Genomic DNA, 19,169 nt, shown 5'->3' with positions numbered 1-19,169 from the left:
AAAATATAAAAATAAATATGATGCAATTTCTTTGCCTATCACATTAAACAAACACGAGTAGTGACTGTACCTCATACACCACTGGAAGAATTCTGAATGAAGGAAAATACTTAAGTGACATGTTTGAAAAGCCATGCCAATGCTTATTTCCTTTTATCTAGTATTCATTTAACATGCAGTTTAATTCAACAAATATTCATTATTAATTACATAGCAAGTATTATAATTTTACTTCTGAGAATATACCTACAGAAATAATTGACAAGTCAGAGATAGCTGTTGTAGAAAGATGTGTAATTAACACACTATTATTTAGAATAAAGGAAAACTGAGACTGAACTAAATGTGCCAGGGTAAGAAAAGTTCAGGTCTAAATAATTACCTAACACACAAAGACCTGAGAAAATACAGTTAAGAAAAAAGTTACTGGGAACAAAGCTCTAAGAAAATGTTAAACTGAAACATACCTTCTTCAGTTTTAGACGAGCCCCTTGTAGTTTGTTTTGGCTCACTTGAACTTAGCTGGACACTTTGCCCAAAATTCTATAAAAATAGATATTAAATCAGAATATAATTCAACATTTAAATTTATGTTCATAGATTTAAAAAAATCTTTTAATTACTGTATATGTTTTCAGTTACCATTTCAGTAACTTGTCTATTTTCTTTATTTTGGGGCAGAAATCAAGAATTACTGGATTAAGGCCTTTGAATGGTAAATAAATACTCAAAAATGTTTTATGTCTAATCACAATTTCAGGTTTGGAGTTGCTTTAGATATTTGGAAGAACAAAAGTAATCTGGGAGTCAATGAACTGTTTGAAATAAAAGTAGAAAACCTATTAAGCTTTACAACTTAGAGGGCTTTGTAAGTATGAATCACTACAAGCCAAAATCTTCTGGCTGTGGCTACTATCAAAAACAGGTAAGTATCTGAGATTATGAACCTTAAAGATAACGCTGCCCCTTTGTTGCAGGGAATCTAGAAATCTCTGAGCAGCACCAGTAAGTGCCATTCAAAACTATCTGAAAGGAGCCCCCTCTTCTTCCGGAGTACAGCCTGCTTTAGAACCTGAGTAGTACTATATACTGGGCATTTCTGTAGTCTGATCTGAAGAGTAAAGACAGACTCCTGCAGCAGCTGTGCTCCGCTGTACTCTTGCCAGTATTATACACTTGAGACTTTGTACTGAAACTCTGGTGCAAAATGGCAAGTATGGTTTCTTTACATTTATCTCCTTCAGGTTTTTTCCACATAGAGTTGGGCAAAATACAGCAAGATAAAGCCCATTCCCTAAGACAAGGTAACAAGGGCCATTGTTGTAGCAGCTGAATGCTTGATTAGATTCTCGAATAAAACACAAAACCACAATGAAATACTAAGGGTAAAAAAAAAAAAAACCCAAAAACCAAACTTTGATTCAGAACACCAATCTATTCTGAGGCTAATAAGGCTTAGGGAGATGCTTAAGTGGATGTGTGAGAGAAGAGAAGAGAAGAGAAGAGAAGAGAAGAGAAGAGAAGAGAGAGAGAAGAGAGAGAGTAAAGAAAAAGAATTGAGAGCACACTAGTAACAGGCATTAAAATTTTACTTGTTCAGGGGCTGGAGATATGGCTCAGCAGTTAAGAGCATTGACTGCTCTTGCAGAGGACCCGGGTTTGAACCCCAGTACCCACACGGCAGTAACTACCATCTGTAACTCCAGTTCTAGGGGATCTGATGCCCTCTTCTGTTCTCTATGGGCACGGTACTCCATGGGTGCACTCACATGCAGGCATAACAATTATACACAGAAAATAAAAATAAACTAAAAAAAATTCACTTGTTCTGTTTTTTTGTAGTTATAGCAACAAAAGTTAAAAGTTATTTTACCTTTAAATTTGAGACATCTTAAAATTTTTATTTTATTTTATGTGTATGAGTGTATTGTCTGCATGTAGGTAAGTGCCCTCGTGTCATGCAATGTCTGCTGAGGACAGAAGAGGTCGTCAGATCCCCTGGAACTGGAGTTACAGACAGTTGTTAGCTGCCATGTGTGTGCAGGGATCTGAAACTGGGTCTTCTCCAAGAACAGTCAGTGTTCTGAACTGCTAAGCCATCTTCCAGCCCCAAATTTGAGACATCTTGATAAAACTGAAGAAAAATAATGTAGTCACTTTATAAATTTTGAGATGATTGATGGGAATCAATATGGAAATCCAAAAAGGAAAGACTTAGTAGGTATGACTGTATTTGTAATCAGGAAACTGTGTTTGTTTTTAAGCCACTAGACTATGTTGATAATGACACAAAACTTAAATAAATCCATAACTAAATGGCTTGTTTTGCTGATACGATTAGGTCATGTTTGGTTGTTATCTATATTAATAACATTTTCCTTATAAAAACTAATGTGTCTTAGACTGTGGATGTGGCTCAGTGGTAAGGTGTTTTCCTAACATGTAAGAAGCTCTGGGTTTGAGCCCAAGTTCTGGGGAAAAGTGTGTAAAAATTAATACTTCCCATAATACACAAATGATAAGACCTTAAACTTATACCTCAAAATGTAAATTCTTCATAGAATACCCTATTCTAGCTCTATCAAAAAATTAGAAGTGATTTTTGTTTTGTTTTCTTGAGACGGGGGTCACAATATAGTCTTGGCTGGTTTGGAACTTCCTATGTAGATCAAGCTGGCATCGATCTCCCAAAGATCCACCTACGTCTGCCTCCTGAGTGCTAGAAGTGATAATGTGGAAGCTCCAAGTTAAAAAAAATGCTATTTATTTATCCATTTTATTTTCAATATTGTAAAGTCAATCCTTAGGTCAAGTCAGGCCTCTAGAACATGTCATATTAGACCACACTTATTTAGCCCTCATAAAATTTCCACATCATTTAAAACCATTATTATGCTTTTGGCTTTTATTAATGCCTCTATCTCAGACAGTCACATTAGTTTTTGTTAAATTGTTATTAAAGACATTATGTAATTCAGAGTCACTTATAAAAGGTCCCTAGATGAACATGTCTTTGTACTACTTGCTGGGTGTGGTGGTGCACACGCTTAGTCCTAGAACTCCAGAGACAGAGGCAGGTGGATCTCTGTGAGATTGAGGCCAGTCTGGTCTATACAGTGAGTTCCAGGCCAGCTGGGGGTGACAGGGAAACCCGTCTCAAAAGACTAAAGAAAAAAATTATGCTACAAACATTGCCATTCTGTCTTTTTCTTCCTTCCTTTCCTTCTATTAATGCATATTTAAATAACTGAGGAATTTAATTCTGAGTGGCCTCTTTTTCTATAATTAGCTATAAACAATAAAAGTCAAATAATAATTTCTTAAAGATGGTTTAAAACCACTGGTAACTGATTTTTTTTCTCATTTGAATATGGCAAATAAGTGCAACAAGATACTAGAATGAGATTCCAAGATGGCACCACAAATGTGTTATCTATATTCATGTTTGCGTTGAGGTTCAGTTTACTGCAAGAACACTCTGGTTTTCAGTTTCCACTACTGAACTGAGATGGAGACGATACTTACGATCATTTGCTCAGTGTGCTTTGCGCCTACAGATCCAGAGTTTTTCCTTTTCTGCTCTAAAAGGTTTCTCCATTTATTCTCAACAATTCTTTTTCTTCTTGTAACAGTAGAATCTTAAACAAATGCCAACGTCAAAATTATGCAGTAGGTAGTATGTATCCACTACAAAATCTCAGGTTACCTTTAGACTTCACAGAAAGCTCTGTACTTTCCTCCATTTGGCCAGTGAAGTTTTACTGAGTTTCTCTGTTAGGTTCTCTGCATGGCACGGCTGCGAGGATGCCCTCATCACAGTTCCTGCTAGTGAGGGTATATGGTGGGACACTGTGAGGATATGCATGATGTGCTATTGGTATGCAGGAAGAACAGAGTAAAACTCCAATTTATATGTTTCAAAAAAGTAGAAATTAAACTTGACTTGTGTAATATATGTTTGATCTGGCACCCTGGTTTGATGGTAAGGCAGACTGTCATATATAACACAGCAAACTCAGTTATCTCAAAGGAAGGAAAGTCCCCGGTGAGAGAGCTTGGCACCATTGTTCCTTAGTGTTCCTCACTTTCCTGCAATGCACTAAAATTTGTATGTGCTCAGGTTAAGTATATTTATGGACTCATGCAGCATCTCAACAAGTCCGCACACAATGTGAAAGTGAAAGAGAACACCTTTGTTGTGCTTTCATTGCGTATGTAATGTTTTACTAACTAAGGTGAGTCGTGAATGCTCATGTCAGTTTTCTATGCTTGTTGTATCACTAAAACCACCACAACGTCCTACACCACAGCTAGCACTAACAGTGTGAGGACAGGCACACGAGGATGGCAGGACCGCCACATCCCTTATTCTCATCATATCTCTGGTCACCAAACACACTGACACTATCACTGTCTATTTCAAACTGTGTCATAAATTAAAAAAAATGAAGAATTATAACAGTGAATCTAACTTAAATGTGTACTTTGTTGTGAGACATTAGGCAATGATATTATATGGAATAAAGTAAATAAAATTAGAAAACTATGCACTGAGAACATGATTAACAACATGAGAGCAAAAGCAGTTTGTGTAGTTGATGGTAAAATATTTATAATTATTTAAAATGTTACAAATATACAATTTAAAAATTTAATGTTTTATTTCATCTTCCTTTAAAAATGCCAGTTACTGACTGAACTTATTGGCATATGCACTAGCACAATAATATATGTGTAAGGCATATGCATGCATGCTCAAAATTCTTATTCATAGTGACACAATACAAATACTGAGTCCATTGGCTTAGAAGAAAGGGTATAAAGTTAAAAAGGTTACAGTAAAATGCTTAAATTTTACTTAGAACTATAGATAGATAAAGTGAAAGCACAGAGGCTATAGTGACTGCAGAATCATGGTTTCTCAGAAAAGGTTATGTCTGAGCCCAGTCTTAAAGGAGTAGTTGAGTCCCAAGTGTAGTGGCTCCAAGTATTTTGACATTTTATCCACAGTTGGTGGTGCCGTTTTGGGAGATCTTAAAGGGTGTGGGCTTGTAGAGGAAGCAGGTCACTGGGCGCAGGCTCTGAGAGTTCTTAAGCCCTGCCAGATTTCTAGTCTCTCTCAGCTTCCTGTACCTGCTCGAAGATGTGATTGCTTGGCTTTCTGCTCCGGCCACCTCCTGCTGCCATGCCTCCCTCATCATGATGGACTCTCCCCTGGAGCCATAAGCCACATAAACTCTTCATTCTATAAGTTGCCTTGGTCACGGTGTCTTATCACAACAGAAGACTAAGACACCAAGCAAAAGGGCACTTTGAGTCAGAAGAACATCATGTGAAAAGCACAATGCTGTGATGGTGTGCAGTTAGGGTTCCTGGAGCGAATGGGTAGAAATTTATCAGGTCTTGGGAATAGAATTTTGTATAAGGATAAAATGTCTTGGGAAGTACTTGGGAGAATGTATATGCTTAATGATAAAAGTTCAGATCGTAGAAAAGTTTTCAATATTTTGAGTTCAGGTTGGAGATATGGCTCAGCGGCTAAGATCACTGGCTGCTCTTGCAGAAGACTTAGGTTCAGTTCCCAGCACTCATATGGCGGCTAACAATCATCTACATAACTACAGTTCTAGGAGATCTGATGCTCTTTTCTGACCTCTGTGGGCATTGCACAGCATGATGCACTTACATACACACAGGCAATACACTTATACACCTAAAATGAAATAATAAAAATTTAAAATATTTTGAGTCCTAAAATTAGATTAACTGGAGAATATCAGTTTGAACACTGAATCTAATTATACACACATACACATATACATATGTATGTATATGATGCGTAGTATGTGCAAAACAATGAAGAGATAAAGAAAAAAAAAGCTCTAGTTTTCTGGGAAGTTGGCCAGGAACTAAACATCTGGTCTTAGAAAATAAGAAATAGCATAATTCTAGCTAATATTTAATTAGCATTTATAATTCCCAGGTATTGTTATAAGAGTTAGAGGCACTGGAATCATTACTTAAAAATATTTTCTTTACTATTTATTATTTACTTATTTATTTTTGTGCGTGCATATGTGTAGAGGTCAGAATATAACTTGTAGGAGTTGGTTTTCCCCTTCCACCATGTTGGTCCTGGGGACCAAACTCAGGTCATCAGACTTGGCGGCAAGTGCCCTTTACCTGCTGAACTATCTTGCTAGCCTCAGTATTACTTTTACAGATAAAGAAATTAAAGCACAGAAAGGGAAAATGTTGAGATTTAGCTCTAGTCAGCTGGGCTCTAAAATCTAAACCTCTGGCTCTTACTGGTTACCAATTACTAAATTGATTTCACAGCACACTAATGAATCAGGACTTAGTTAAAAAGGCACTGTATTTTTCCCCCCACTCATATAGGTATGTGACCAATTGCTACCTAACAAATACATTAAATGTTATGACATGCCAAACGTTATGGTTTCCAGTGAGATAATTTGGGCACCAATACAGTCACTGTACTGTTGTCTATGCTTAGGACACTCTTCCTCTAAGTCTTGCTACATATCTCTATCTTCCTTAATTTGTTAAGAGTTTAAAAAATACCTTAAATGAAAATGTCCTTGACTACTGATTGTTATGTAAAGATTTTATCTCATCCTTTGGCCTCCCATCAGTCTTCTTTCTGGGGACAAGTTCTAATAATATGTTGAAAATTTTGTTACTTTTTTTTCTTTTGCTTTTTTTGAGACAGGGTCTCTCTGTTGTCCCAGTGGACCTGGAACTCACTATGCAGACTAGGCTGGCCTTGACCGCACAGAGATCTGCCTGTCTCTACCTCTAAGTGCTGGGATTAAAGGCATGTGCCACCAGCCCTGCTTATGTGTATGAGTGTATTGCTTGCATGGGTGTAAGGGCATCCATGTCATGCAATGCCTGCGGAGGCCAAAAGAGGCCATCAGATCCCCTGGAACTGGAGTCACAGACAGCTGTTAGCAACCATGTGTGCTGGGAACCAAACCCAGGTCCTCTGCAAGAACATCTAGTACTCTTAATTGCTGAGCCTTCTCTGTAGCTCCCCATATAATTTTTAAAAAAATTTATTTTTTTTGTCTTTTTGAGACAGGGTCTCCCTGTAGTCCCAGTTGGCTGCGAACTCACTATGTAGACCAGGCTGACCTTGAACTCAAAAAGATCTGCCTGCTTCTGCCTCCCAAGTGCTGGGATTAAAGGTGTGCACCATGTGTGGGTGCCTAGGTGCCTAACGGGGCACCCGGGCATTGGATCTCTTGGAGTTACAGGCAGTTGTGAGCCACTTGATGTGGGTGCTGGGAACCAAACTTGGGTCCTCTGAAAGAGTGGCATGAACTCTTAACTGCTGATTCATCTCTCCAGCTCTAATAAAAAACATTTTATATATTGTGCGTGTATGTATATGTATTTGTGGGTGTGTGCATGTGACAGTGTTCATGTGGAGGTCAGAGGACAACTTGTGGGCCTCAGTTTTCTCCTTTTATATTGTGGGTTCAGGTGCCTTTCTTCACTTAGCTATCCTGTTGGTCCAGTTTTTTTTTTTTTTTAAAAGATGGGGTCTCAAGTAGCCCTGGCTAGATTCCAAGTTGATATGTATGTGAGGATGGCCTTGAACTTGGATCCTCCTGTCTTTATCATTGTTGGAAATACAGGTGTCTGCCACCATAACCAGTTTATGGAGTATTGGGGATTGAACACAGGACTTTGTGATGCTAGCCAAGCACTCTACCAACTGAGATACATGCCCAGCCCTACTTTTATAACTTCTGATTGAATTATTTACTTTTGTGCTTTATTGATCTTTGTGTAGGTCTGGTGAACTGGAGATTATTCAGACTAAGAACAGATACAGCATATATACAAATTACCATGATTCTTAATAGTTTGTAGTTTTTGAGTATGCTAAAATCATAATATTCCCTATATTATTTCTAGAACAATTAAAATATTTTATTTATTATTTTTATTTTATGTGTATAAGTATACTGCCTGCATGTGAGTGCACTCATGTCGTGCAATGCCTCGGAAGTCAGAGGAGGGGCGTCAGATTACCCTGGAACTAGAGTTAAGACAGTTCTTAGCCATCATGTAGGTGCTGGGAATTGAACCTGGGTCCTCTGCAAGAGCAGTGAGGGCTCTTAACCACTGAGCACTCTCTCCAGCCCCTCTAGAACAATTTTTGTTTTACTTTCCACATTAAATCTTTAGTTTACATGGAATTGGTTTTTGTGTATAAGTGATTACTGGCTATATATATAGCTATCCAATTGATAAGTTGAGCCTTTTCCCCTGCTATACAAGCTTTGCCAAAAATCAAGAATTTAAATATGTGAGTCTGTTTCTAGATTGTTTTCTATTTTATTGGTCTAACTATTCTGTGCACATTCCATGTTGTTAATTGTTGGAGCTTTAGATATAATATCTCGTAATTAAAGTTTTATAACTTTGTTCTTGAGACTGTTCAGTTATTTTTGGTGTTTCTACATCTCAATGTGATTTAAGTATTAGATTGAGTCTGTAAATTCCCACAGTCTTGCTGGAACTTTAAGACCTCAACATGGCAAACACCTTCTTCTCCATCTAGGTCTTCAATTTCTCTTAATAGTGCTTTTAGCCTTCTATTTTAAAATGTTATTTAACAGATACAATTGTTAATAGTTTCTCCACTTGAAATCCCAAGACATTTGTCTGACCTTCATATAAGAGCTTTAAAGAAAAAAAGGAACATGCCTCACATATATTCATCAATTTAGAATAACTTAGCATCGTCCACTGTGCTTACTTGGACAGAAGATTTAACTACAGTAGCAGTGACAGAATAATACAGGGCACAAATCAGACCCTATTCCTTGTTTTCCCTTTTTAAAACTGACAAGAGAAGTTATGGAAGAAAAATAGAGCTAGCAAGTTTCTAATTTTAATTGAACAATCTCTTCAAAGCTTCAGCTATTAGGCCAAGTTATAATATTAAGAGCTAAGTTATTTTTATAAGACTAAATAATAACAATATCCATAGTGTACACTGCCATATATCAAGAGGGAAAATTTCATATGAATCTAAAGCTGTACATTTTGCCGATAATAAAAATGTTTTATCCTTACCAGTGGCCCCCTCATTTAGGTGCCTATTACTCCTTCTTTTCCATGAAAGAACTTCCTCAGTATTCCTATGAGTCAGAGACTGAGAACTTTCTTCACAAACAGGACTTCTCTGCACACAATATAACATCCTATCTTGCTGGGAAGCCATGTGAGTAGCATTTGAATGATTCAGTTTTGCTGAAGTTTGGCACTCAGAAGAATAAGATGGCAGGGACGGTATCACAGTGACCAGGTCAGAACAAGCATCTGAGGGCGCAGGGCTACTTTCTTGCTTCCACTGGTTTAGAGTGTGTTCTGTTGGTAGTGCATATGCTGAACTAAGCCAGTTATGTGCAGTAACATTTTGAGACTTTTCAGGCATTATTGATTGACACTGAGACATATGCATATTTTTACCACCTCTAATATTTGATGGTGGTTTAGGAGGAGGATGAGGTATAATTAGTTTACCCTGAGTTTGGACCAATGTGTTGTTGGCTTTGCTTGCAGACTCTGACTGAATGACAGTGGCTTTTCTGTTCATGCATTCAAAGCCTGACTGGACTTTCGCAGACCCTGTTCTTCTGATCGCTTTTGCTCCTCTGTAAGGTTTACCTTTCAAACTTTTAGAGTCACTAGTATGTGCTGGGGTTTTGCTTTCTTCTTTTCTGCAGGTGGACCAGGCTTGTTTAGTAAAGATACAGTCTGAAGGTATAAAGGAGTTCAAAGGCACATGGTCTGTTTCACATCCTCCTAAATCAGCAACCTTTTCAGAGACAGCATCAGCTTTGGACTTCTTTCCAGCAGCAGAATTTGTAGCACAATCCAGAACGCTAATTAGGCTGCTGCTGGTAGAGCTTTTAGCCTGAGACGGCTGCGACCACTGCCGAGCGGCTCCTGCCCTGCTCTTCACTGGGTGATGGTCACCCACACTGCTTTCTGTGTTACCGGTTTCATCAAACCACCTCAGTTTTTTAATAGTCTTTGGAATTTCTGCACCTCTCCCTTTTTGTTTTGTTAATTCAATGCTATCTCTGATAGCCTCTGCTTTTTGATTCCTAAACTTAAAGCCTTGATTTATAATTATTGCCTTAAGATAATCAGGTTCATATTTAGATTCTTTCTTTAAAATACTTTTAAGTGACCTCACACCGTTTCGCTCATGAGTGTTGTACTTCATTTTCTTGTGCCAGTCAATTAACTCACAGTCATCAACTATAGTAGATGATGGAGCTGGTGGTTCGGCTGGTTTTTGCTTTCTATCTTTTGAATTGGAATTTTGAGGTATACAGGTGGCCCGAAAATCATCTGAAAATAAAGACAACTCTTCTTTATTACAGTTAAAATAGTTTATCTTTTTGCTTTTAGCATCTTTCAATTCACCTAACTTATCTGAACACTGTATGGGGTCAATTTCTTTTATGTGCATATTCTCTGCCAAAGGCCTAGCTGACTGTGAATTAGATGGCAAAATTAAAGGTGTTGCCACTGGTACAGATGAAGCAGGAATTGAAGTGGTTTTATTTTCCCGAGTTAACTCAAGTGGCTTCTCTTGGATGGAAAATGAAGCTGCTTCCCAGGTTAGATGTTCTGGTATGGTCGAGGCTTTACTGACTGGAAATGCTGGGCTCTTGGTAACTGACAGTTTCTTAGTCACTGGCGGTTGTGCCCCTTTAAAGGCTCCATCAGTGCAGTCACTTGTCTTCACAGCGCTAGTTTCTGAGATGTTTTCATCTTTTTTATCTAGTGTAACTACAGGTCGACTATAGACAAAGACCACTGAATCATTAGCACTTGTGGTTCTCTCCACAGTTCTACTCAAAGAAGATGGATTTTGTTCTTTATTATCCAAATATTCCCATGAAGGTAGGACACTAGATCTACTTAAAATATCAGAATAAGACTTGATGGACTGAGTATTTTGAGCATTTAAATCTGTAAGCCAATTATTTATATGTTGAGTTTTAGAGAATGACAGGTTATCCTCATCAAAGCAGGTTAAATGAGCTGATGACAGATTTGCTGATTTGAGGGAAACAGAATTCTGCTGGCTTGATAAAGAAGGCTCCATATTAAGTGCTAAATATATTTCTTCATGCTCTCCAGCTTCAAGACTGTCTATACTTGAGAGAGTTTCAGAATTGGTTATCTGATTAACTTCATCACAAAATTTCTGAGGGAAAAAAAGAACACTGTTTTATGCTTTAGAAACTTTCAAATGGAAAAATGAATGACTTACACTATTGTTCCTGAATTTAACCCTCCTTGATATAGAAAACAGTGATATGACTATAAACAGTATAGGTCTATAAACTATTCCTCTGTAGCAGTGTTCATGGTAAAAATTAGGAAGGTAACAAAAACATAGTAAAACATGCTTTCTTGAATTTCAACTCCTAAATCAACCACTCAGTTATTATGGCCACAATGATAGCTTAGAAATAATTGCTATTCCATTATAGTATGGAGTTCCTTGAAGGTTTCAAAACAGGAAAGTAATTCTTTTAAAAATATTTTATTTTGCCAGGTATGGTAGCACATGCCTTTAATCCCAGCAGAGGCAGAGGCAGGCAAATTTCTATGAGTTCAAGGCCAGCCTAGTCTACATAGCAAGTTCCAGGCCAGTTAGGGCTACTCTGTCTCAAAAAGACCCCCCAAAATCTGTTATTTTTAGTTTATGTGTATGCATGTATTGCTTGCACATATGTAAGAGCACCTATGTCATGCAATGCCTGCAGAGGAGAGAAGAGGGCGTCAGATCCCCTGGAACTGGAGTTATGGGTTGTTGTTAGCCACTGTGTGGGTGCTGGGATTCAAACCTGGATCTTCTGCAAGAACAGCCAGTGTTCTTAATTGCTGAGCCATTTCCCCAGCATCCAGTAAGTTAATTCTGAAGAATACTTATTTACAAATTATATATTTTCTTGAGACATCCATTGGACTTAACAGAGACTCGTGTGTGTGTGTGTGTGTGTGTGTGTGTGTGTGTGTGTCTTACTGAGACAGGGTCTCCCTGTAGCCCCAGCTTGCCTGGAACTCACTATGTAGACCAGACTGACTCTGAACTCACAGCAATCTGCCTGCCTCTGCCTCCTGAGTGCTGGGAATAAAGGCCTGTGCCACCATGCCCGGTATTAACAGAGACTCTTAAAAGAAGTTCTGTGACTTTAATATGAACTTCCTGTTTGTAGGAGTTACATACTTTTTTATAAAATTCTATATAAGAATTTTAACTCTGGTTGTATGTTCGAGTCAAATAAGGAACCTGATAAAAATGTCTATGCTTGGGAGGACCAGGAGTTCAAGGACAACCTTGATTACATAGTGAGTTTTAGGCCAGCCTGGGCTACATTACATCCTGCTCAAAACAAAATGCAAACAAAATCTATGCTAAGGTTCTACATTTTTAACACTTGCACGAGGTCCATTGTGCTTGACAGCTTTAGTGTCAACTTGCCACATCTGGGTTGAAGGAACCTCAGTTGGGGATTTCCTCTATTGGACTGGCCTGTGGCCATGTCTGAGGGGCATCTTCTTGATGAGTGATGTGGGAGGGCCCGGCCCACTGTGGGTGGTGCCATTCCTGGGCAGGTGGGCCTGTGTTGCATAAGAAAGCAGGCTGAGCAGGGGCCAGGGGAGCAAGCCAGTAAGCAGCATTCCTCCATGGCCTGTGCTCCAGCTCCTGCCTCCAGGTTCCTGCCCTGAGTTCCTACCTTGGGCTCCCTGATGAACCGTGACCCAGGAGATGTAAGCTAAGTAAACCTTTTCCTCCCCAAGTTGGTAGTGGTCAGAGTGTTTTGTCACAGTAAAGAAGAACAAACTAGGACATTCATACATTGGTCTTATACTTATTTTTAAAATTTTTCATGTGGAGGCTGGAGAGATGGCTCAGCAGTTAAGAGCACTGACTACACTTGCAGAGGACCCAGGTTCAAATCCCAGCACCCACATGGCAGCTAAAAACTGATGTAACTCCAGTTCCAGGGATCTGATGTCCTCTTCTGACCTCTGTGGGCATTACATGCATGTGGTGCACTTACATACATGCAGGCAACGCACACACACACACACACACACACACACACACACACACACAAAGATTTTGCATAGGTCTGTAATGGCTTTATCTTCCAAACTACCTCAAAAAACATCCAGCAGTTATTGATGTCAAAAACTTTCCCAGCATTGAGCAATGAAATATTATGATCAGCTTTTCAAGAGTTGCTTGTAGGTTACACAACTTGCCCATCTTTCTTTTGTCCTCTTGCGTGTGAACATATCTTTTTTTCCAGCTCAATTTGATTTTGATATGTCTTTGAACATACACTTTTCCTTCTTAGACTTTGCTGAGTCTCTTGAATTTCTGGACTGACCTACAATTTTCATCATCTTTGAAACATTTTTAGGCAAAGTTCTTTTAATAGTTCCCTTCTCTATTTGTGGGACTTTAATTAAATGTGTTGTGATTGTATGACCTTGACTCAGTTTCCTCACACTTTTTCCTAAGGTTTTTCTTCCAGTGATTCAGTTTAGATAATTTCTATTGCTATGTCTTAAAGTCCACTGACCCCTCCACCTTCTGAAATAGCTGTTAAATGCATCCAGTAAGATTATAATTTCAGATATTATGCATTTTGATTTATGTATTAGGTATTTTTCTGTTGATGTGGTAAAACACTGTGAGCAAGGGAACTTACAGAAGAGTTTATTTGGCTTACGACTGCAGAGGGAGTAAAGTTCACAATGGCAGGGGAGGCATGTCAGCAGTGGCTGCAACTACAAGCTGGGAGCTCACATCTTCCAGCAGGCACAGGAAGGAAGTAGAGAGCAACTGGGGATCTGGCAAGGCTTAACAACTCTCAAAGTCTGCCCCTGTGACATGCTTCCTCCAGCATGGCCACATCTTCTAAGACCCCCCCGAAAACAGCGGCCACCAACTGGGGACAAAATGTCCAAATACCTGAAGCCTATGTGGGACATTTTCATTCAAACTTCCACAATTTAGAAGGTCTACTGGATTCCTTAAAAAATATCTTTCAGGCTTGTAAACTCAGCTACTTGGATGTTAAGGCAAGACTATGGTTCAAAGCCTAGAGTATCTTTAAGGTCAAACTGGGCAATTTAGTGAGACTATCTCAAAGAACAAAGTTGAAAAAAGGGGCTTGGGATACAGTTCAGTGTAGAGTGCTTGTCTAGCATACTGCAAGACCCTGGGTTCAGTCTCATTACTGACCCCTGCCCCAGGCAAATGTGCTTTCTTTTTGCAGTTTTTGAGACAAGGTCTTCCTATTGTTGCTCAGGCTGTCCTCAGACTGACCTTGAATTTGAGATCCTCCTGTCTCAGCTTTCCAACTACAGGATGTGTCACTGCACTTGGCCCAGAATATTTGTCTTCATTATGTTCTTTTTTGCTTTAATACTTTGAAAATATTTATAAAAGTAGTTTAAAATTTATCTATGAACTCCATCACCTTTGCCATTTCTGTATCTGCTGATATTCGCTATCTTTCTTTTGGTTCTGGGTTTTTTCCTGCTTATTCACATATGTAGTCAATTTTGGTGGATTGCTGACACTTCTCCATGTATACATCTGCATGTCTAGGTCTCAGAGTCTTTGGTAAGAGAGTGTTATATATTTTTGACAGGTATGTAGCTTAGTTTGGAAAGTTTTTGAGGTTCATTCTGAGACTATGTCTAGATAGTCTAAGAGATCATAAAGCTTACCTAATGGCTTCCTCTTTTCAAGATCATATCCTATTATACCATTGTCTGATGTCTAAAATAAGTTGTTTCATCTACATTTTATTCAGAATTATGGTAATTGATAGCTGGACGGTCTATTGGCATTCCCAGAAGAAATCAGTTCCTTTTTAGCCTTGTCACTATGAATTTAATCTTAATACTGACCTTATAGGAACCTCATAAATATGTGCAATTATTCATGAAAATAAAGTACATGAACATTAAGGACAATTAGTTGGAACCTATATTAATTTGTGGAAAAAACAAAGTAAATGCCCTACTAGGGATAGAGCAGAAATACCAGTTCTAGCTAATTTTGCTACATTTTAACTAAGACCCTAATAGCTATGGGTATTATAATTTTCAGGTTGCTTTTTGTAATGTAGTCTCTAATAATGATACTTACATTAGACTTTCAAATAGTTTTCATGTTTGTCAGAAAATGGCATTCATAAAGCACACTTTTCTGAAATAGGAGATAAAAGAACAGAAGAAACAATAACAAAAAATGAGCAAAGGCGAGATCTCAAGTTCTTCTCTAGTGTCTGTGATGAGTTTGTTCTCGTCCATCCACAGAGCTCTCATGGCCTCCTTTTAGCTGCGGAGAACACTGAGAAGCTGGGCAGAATTTACTACAAATTATAACATTAATGACATATTTATGTCTTCATACTTGCAAACTGCTTAGATGCTGATCCTCTAGGAGTTTCTGAGTTTCCTCCAGTTTAAGCCGGAATATGTTTTTGTCAGTAGATAGGGTTGCCGTGTTTTCTTTCATTTCTTTATCACACTGGATTTTGTGTACGAGACATTTTTGATGTTTGTAATCATTTTCTGACAATGCTGAAGGCAAGGCAGAATCTATAGCTCTGTGAACCAGACATAAAAATATTTAGTATATTTAACTGAAATTAACTTATTTCTATAAGTATGTAAGTGACACAATTCTAATATGTGAGCATGTGTCTAGATAATTACATATAAGGATATTGGAGAACTATACAGACATATTAGAATGGGAATTTAAAGCAATTAATAAAAGAATAAAAATGACTGTGAAACTACAGTGCCCATAAATAAGAGCTTCAGGTAGGAATACTCAATTATTCATGACTTTGAAAATTATATTCCATTCTTCTATCATTGAGATTGGGTAGAAATCCTGTGAATTTAGAGTCTGTTCTCATTTATTTGGATATGTTCATATGCAGATAATATTTATTAGCTTTTGTTCTCAGTTGATCTCATGACCAGGAGGTCTATTACTATATTCCTAAGAGAGTAGGCTGAAGATTTAAGCAGAGAGAAATTATGAAAGCTGTTTTGTCAGGGTAGGTAGGCGTGTCCTACCTAGTTAACTAGGTTTAGGAGTATAGCTCTTACTCAATGAAGAACATAAACATTTGTTTTTAGTTTGTTTCAGGAATATAATCAGAAATGTAAGCATTTTTTTTTGTGCTGTAAAAGGGGTATCTTCAGTGCAGACTAGTGTGCCAAAGCATCACCTAAAAATGATCAGTGTATGGCATCATCTATTAGAATTCTGCCCTGTCTGGAAGTGAAGAAGCCAGGAGCTGAGGAAGACTTCAGTGGAGGATGGGATGGGAGGAGAGTGTCACGCAGCTGACCGGATGCACTAGGCCAGCTGTATGAATTCCAGGGGCATTTACTACCAAGTTAGTTAAATTATTCCCAATTCAGTCAGGATAAAAATGTTTTGGGAGACGGCACATGGCCACATGTGTCATATACCTATCTCCAATATCCATACATGTCTTTATTTAGACAGACCAGAATAGTCAAGGTTAATGATACTAGATTCCTAATTATTCTTTATCACCAGCGATCAGAGTGAGAAGGTATTTAATACAAGTTCCTGAACACTGAGGGTATGTTTCTGTTTCTTTCTTTTATACTTTTCTACTCTTACATAATCCTTCCCCTTTGGTCACCCTTCCCAAACAAAATAAAGCTAAATCTACAAAATGTCTCATAAACTCAATTTATTTACCTTTAAAGTTGTCGTCTCTCAACTTTTTCTTCTCTATTCCTTTCTTCTCTACTCCACTTTCTTCTCTCCTCTTCTCTACTTTCTTCCCCCAGTGAGGAGGATTGAAGGAATGGATAGGAAGAAAAGGAGATGGGGAGGTAGAAATAGAGACAGAGTGAAGCATGGGAGGAAAGGAAGAAACCACGAAGGAAGAAGAAATAGGAGAAACTGGAGAGGGAAAAGCTAAGTAAGTTGGAGGCAAATATGGAGAGGGAGATAAATGCAAAGGAGAGGGCAAAAGAGGAAGAGATGGAGGAGGTAAGCGTGGAATGGGAGAAGAGGGAGGAGAAGGAGAAGAAGAGATGGATGAAGAGGAAGAAAACACTACTGAAGGCGAAGAGGAGGTGGAAGTAGAGGGGGATGAAGGCAAAGAAGAGGATGGAGAATGACAGGGAGGTGGATGGGAGAAAACTGAGCCAGGTAGATGGTCTACAAAGGCCTGGGACTGATTTGACAATGTTGCGGCTTGTGACACAGATTTTTGAACTGACTGAAAATTATCCAACCTAGCAGAATGTTCAGGTAATGGAGTGATACAAGAGAGAGGGGGTACTGGTTGATGAGGGAGATGACTGGGTAAACTGGAAGGCTTCAAATCAGGGAGAGTTTCCAAAGGGGTTGGGGAAACAACTAGTCGAGCTGGAAGGGAACGACGAATAAGGGCAGGCATTAGAGTAGCTGGGGTAGAACGCTGAGCTGGAGGGAAATGTTTGGGTTTGAAAGTTTTGTAAAATAATCTGTTCTGTGAGTCAGTATCTGGAATGACCAGAGAACTTTGGGATGGGTGAGGTCGATGGTCAGGAAGACCAGAAGGAATGGGGGCTGGTAGGCGAGGGAAACTGCTAGAAAAACTGGACGTAACTGGGGCTGGAGGGTGAGGGAGATACTTGACTTGTAAAAAGGCCTTTGGGAGAGTAGAAGGGACAGATGGAAGGATATGGGTCTGGGGAGTGGAAGAAATAACTGGGTAGCTAGGAAGAATGTGGGAATGATGGGATAGCAGTGGGGCCCGTGAAGCTGACAGCTGACCAGGTAAGTAGGGATCAGGAGTGGAGACAGCTGGACAGGCAGGAATGGATCTGCACAGGTGGGAAAGCATTTGGACAGGCAAGTAGAAAGAACCTTATTAAGATTTTAAAAATTTATTTATTGGGCTGCCTGAAGGCTTTTGATTCATTATTTTGTCCTTTAGGATCCATTCATGATCTTATATTCATCAGCCATGGTCCTTTCACTTTGTCTAAGACATGTAGCCAGCTGATTCAAGTTCCCCTTTTCTTATTCCTTAAGCACATTTTCAAAAGTCTGATGCATGAATATGGGCTTGAAAGTCTAGTTTAAAGCACTAGTGTGAAGGGCAATACAGGTCATGTAGAAAACTGCTCAACAGTGGCAAGATGTCTCAGGTAGTGTATGGTTTGGAATTGACCACTTCATCACAGATACATGGATATTGGAGATAGATATCTAAGAGCATCATTTTATTAAACAGTAAATCTTTAATATAAGAGAGAACATACCCTCTTTTACCAGAAGTGTCAAGCAGATTAACTTTGTGACAAGAATTCAGTTGTGATGGAAGATTATTTTTTAATTTTAGTGCCTTGCTAATATTTTTACATCTCATTACTTCCTGAAATGGCTTCTATGTTCCTAAGAATATATTCCCTGAGTTTTCTTGAGGCTTAAGCAGTACTCTCCCCTTTCCATACAATTTTTTGTTTTAGATAACATTAGCAGCTCAAATTATTTTTATGTACCATTAACATTTTCTATTTTAGAACAGTCTTTTGAGACTGAGGATGTAGCTCAGTGGTAGAGCATACACAATGGCCTGACTCAATCCCAGTACCACTGATCACTGTATCTGCTTCTTTGGAAACTCACTTTCTTAGTATCACTTTATCTCTTAACCCATTTTAGGTTTATATTCCACTGAAAATGTGTTTTTAATGTGATAATAGCTTATTAATATTTGTATTAACATTTGTAACATTCATTTCTATGAACTCAATATTTGATTTTTAATATTCTAAAACTTCATATTTGCATAACATTTATAGTTTACAGAAAAGTACGTATGCATTATTTAATACTGTCAGTTATTTGGGGGAAAGAAGGTCAATTTCCTTATAAGAAACCATAGTATTTTCTCTCTAGATTTTATATATTTGCTTTCCAAATCTAACATGTTACACACACACACACACACACACACACACACACACACACAGACAGACATAGAAGTCATAAAGTCACAGTCGTGGTTGTACACTATGATAAT

General features: G+C 38.4%; 1 protein-coding gene across 14 annotated transcripts in view; it reads right to left on the bottom strand.

Moving 5' to 3' along the window:
- The window catches only part of Cep126 (centrosomal protein 126), a 58,761-nt gene that overhangs the window by 13,768 nt on the left and 25,824 nt on the right, over nt 1–19,169 (bottom strand). For 8 of the 14 annotated variants that reach the window (XR_003846333.1, XR_003846335.1, XR_003846334.1 and 5 more), the window contains exons 5-8: nt 15,509–15,704; nt 9,115–11,266; nt 3,526–3,638; nt 468–543 (exon numbers count right to left, since the gene is read on the bottom strand). Coding sequence is in view for 7 of the 14 variants with exons in the window: in XM_008848676.3 (XP_008846898.1) it covers nt 468–543; nt 3,526–3,638; nt 9,115–11,266; nt 15,509–15,704 (2,537 nt within the window). In the remaining 7 variants the exon portion in view is untranslated. Of the gene's footprint in view, nt 1–467; nt 544–3,525; nt 3,639–3,706; nt 3,850–5,186; nt 5,373–5,681; nt 5,714–9,114; nt 11,267–15,508; nt 15,705–16,846; nt 17,965–19,169 lie in introns of those variants that run through there. The other 6 variants (XR_003846338.1, XR_003846339.1, XR_003846337.1 and 3 more) reach the window with 6 other exon arrangements.

The sequence above is a fragment of the Nannospalax galili genome, unplaced genomic scaffold (genome assembly GCF_000622305.1).
Source record: "Nannospalax galili isolate Female #2095 unplaced genomic scaffold, S.galili_v1.0 scaffold824, whole genome shotgun sequence".
NCBI lineage: Eukaryota > Metazoa > Chordata > Mammalia > Rodentia > Spalacidae > Nannospalax > Nannospalax galili.
The sequence above is the reverse complement of the archived record's forward strand: the minus strand, read 5'-3'. Positions and strand labels throughout refer to the sequence as shown.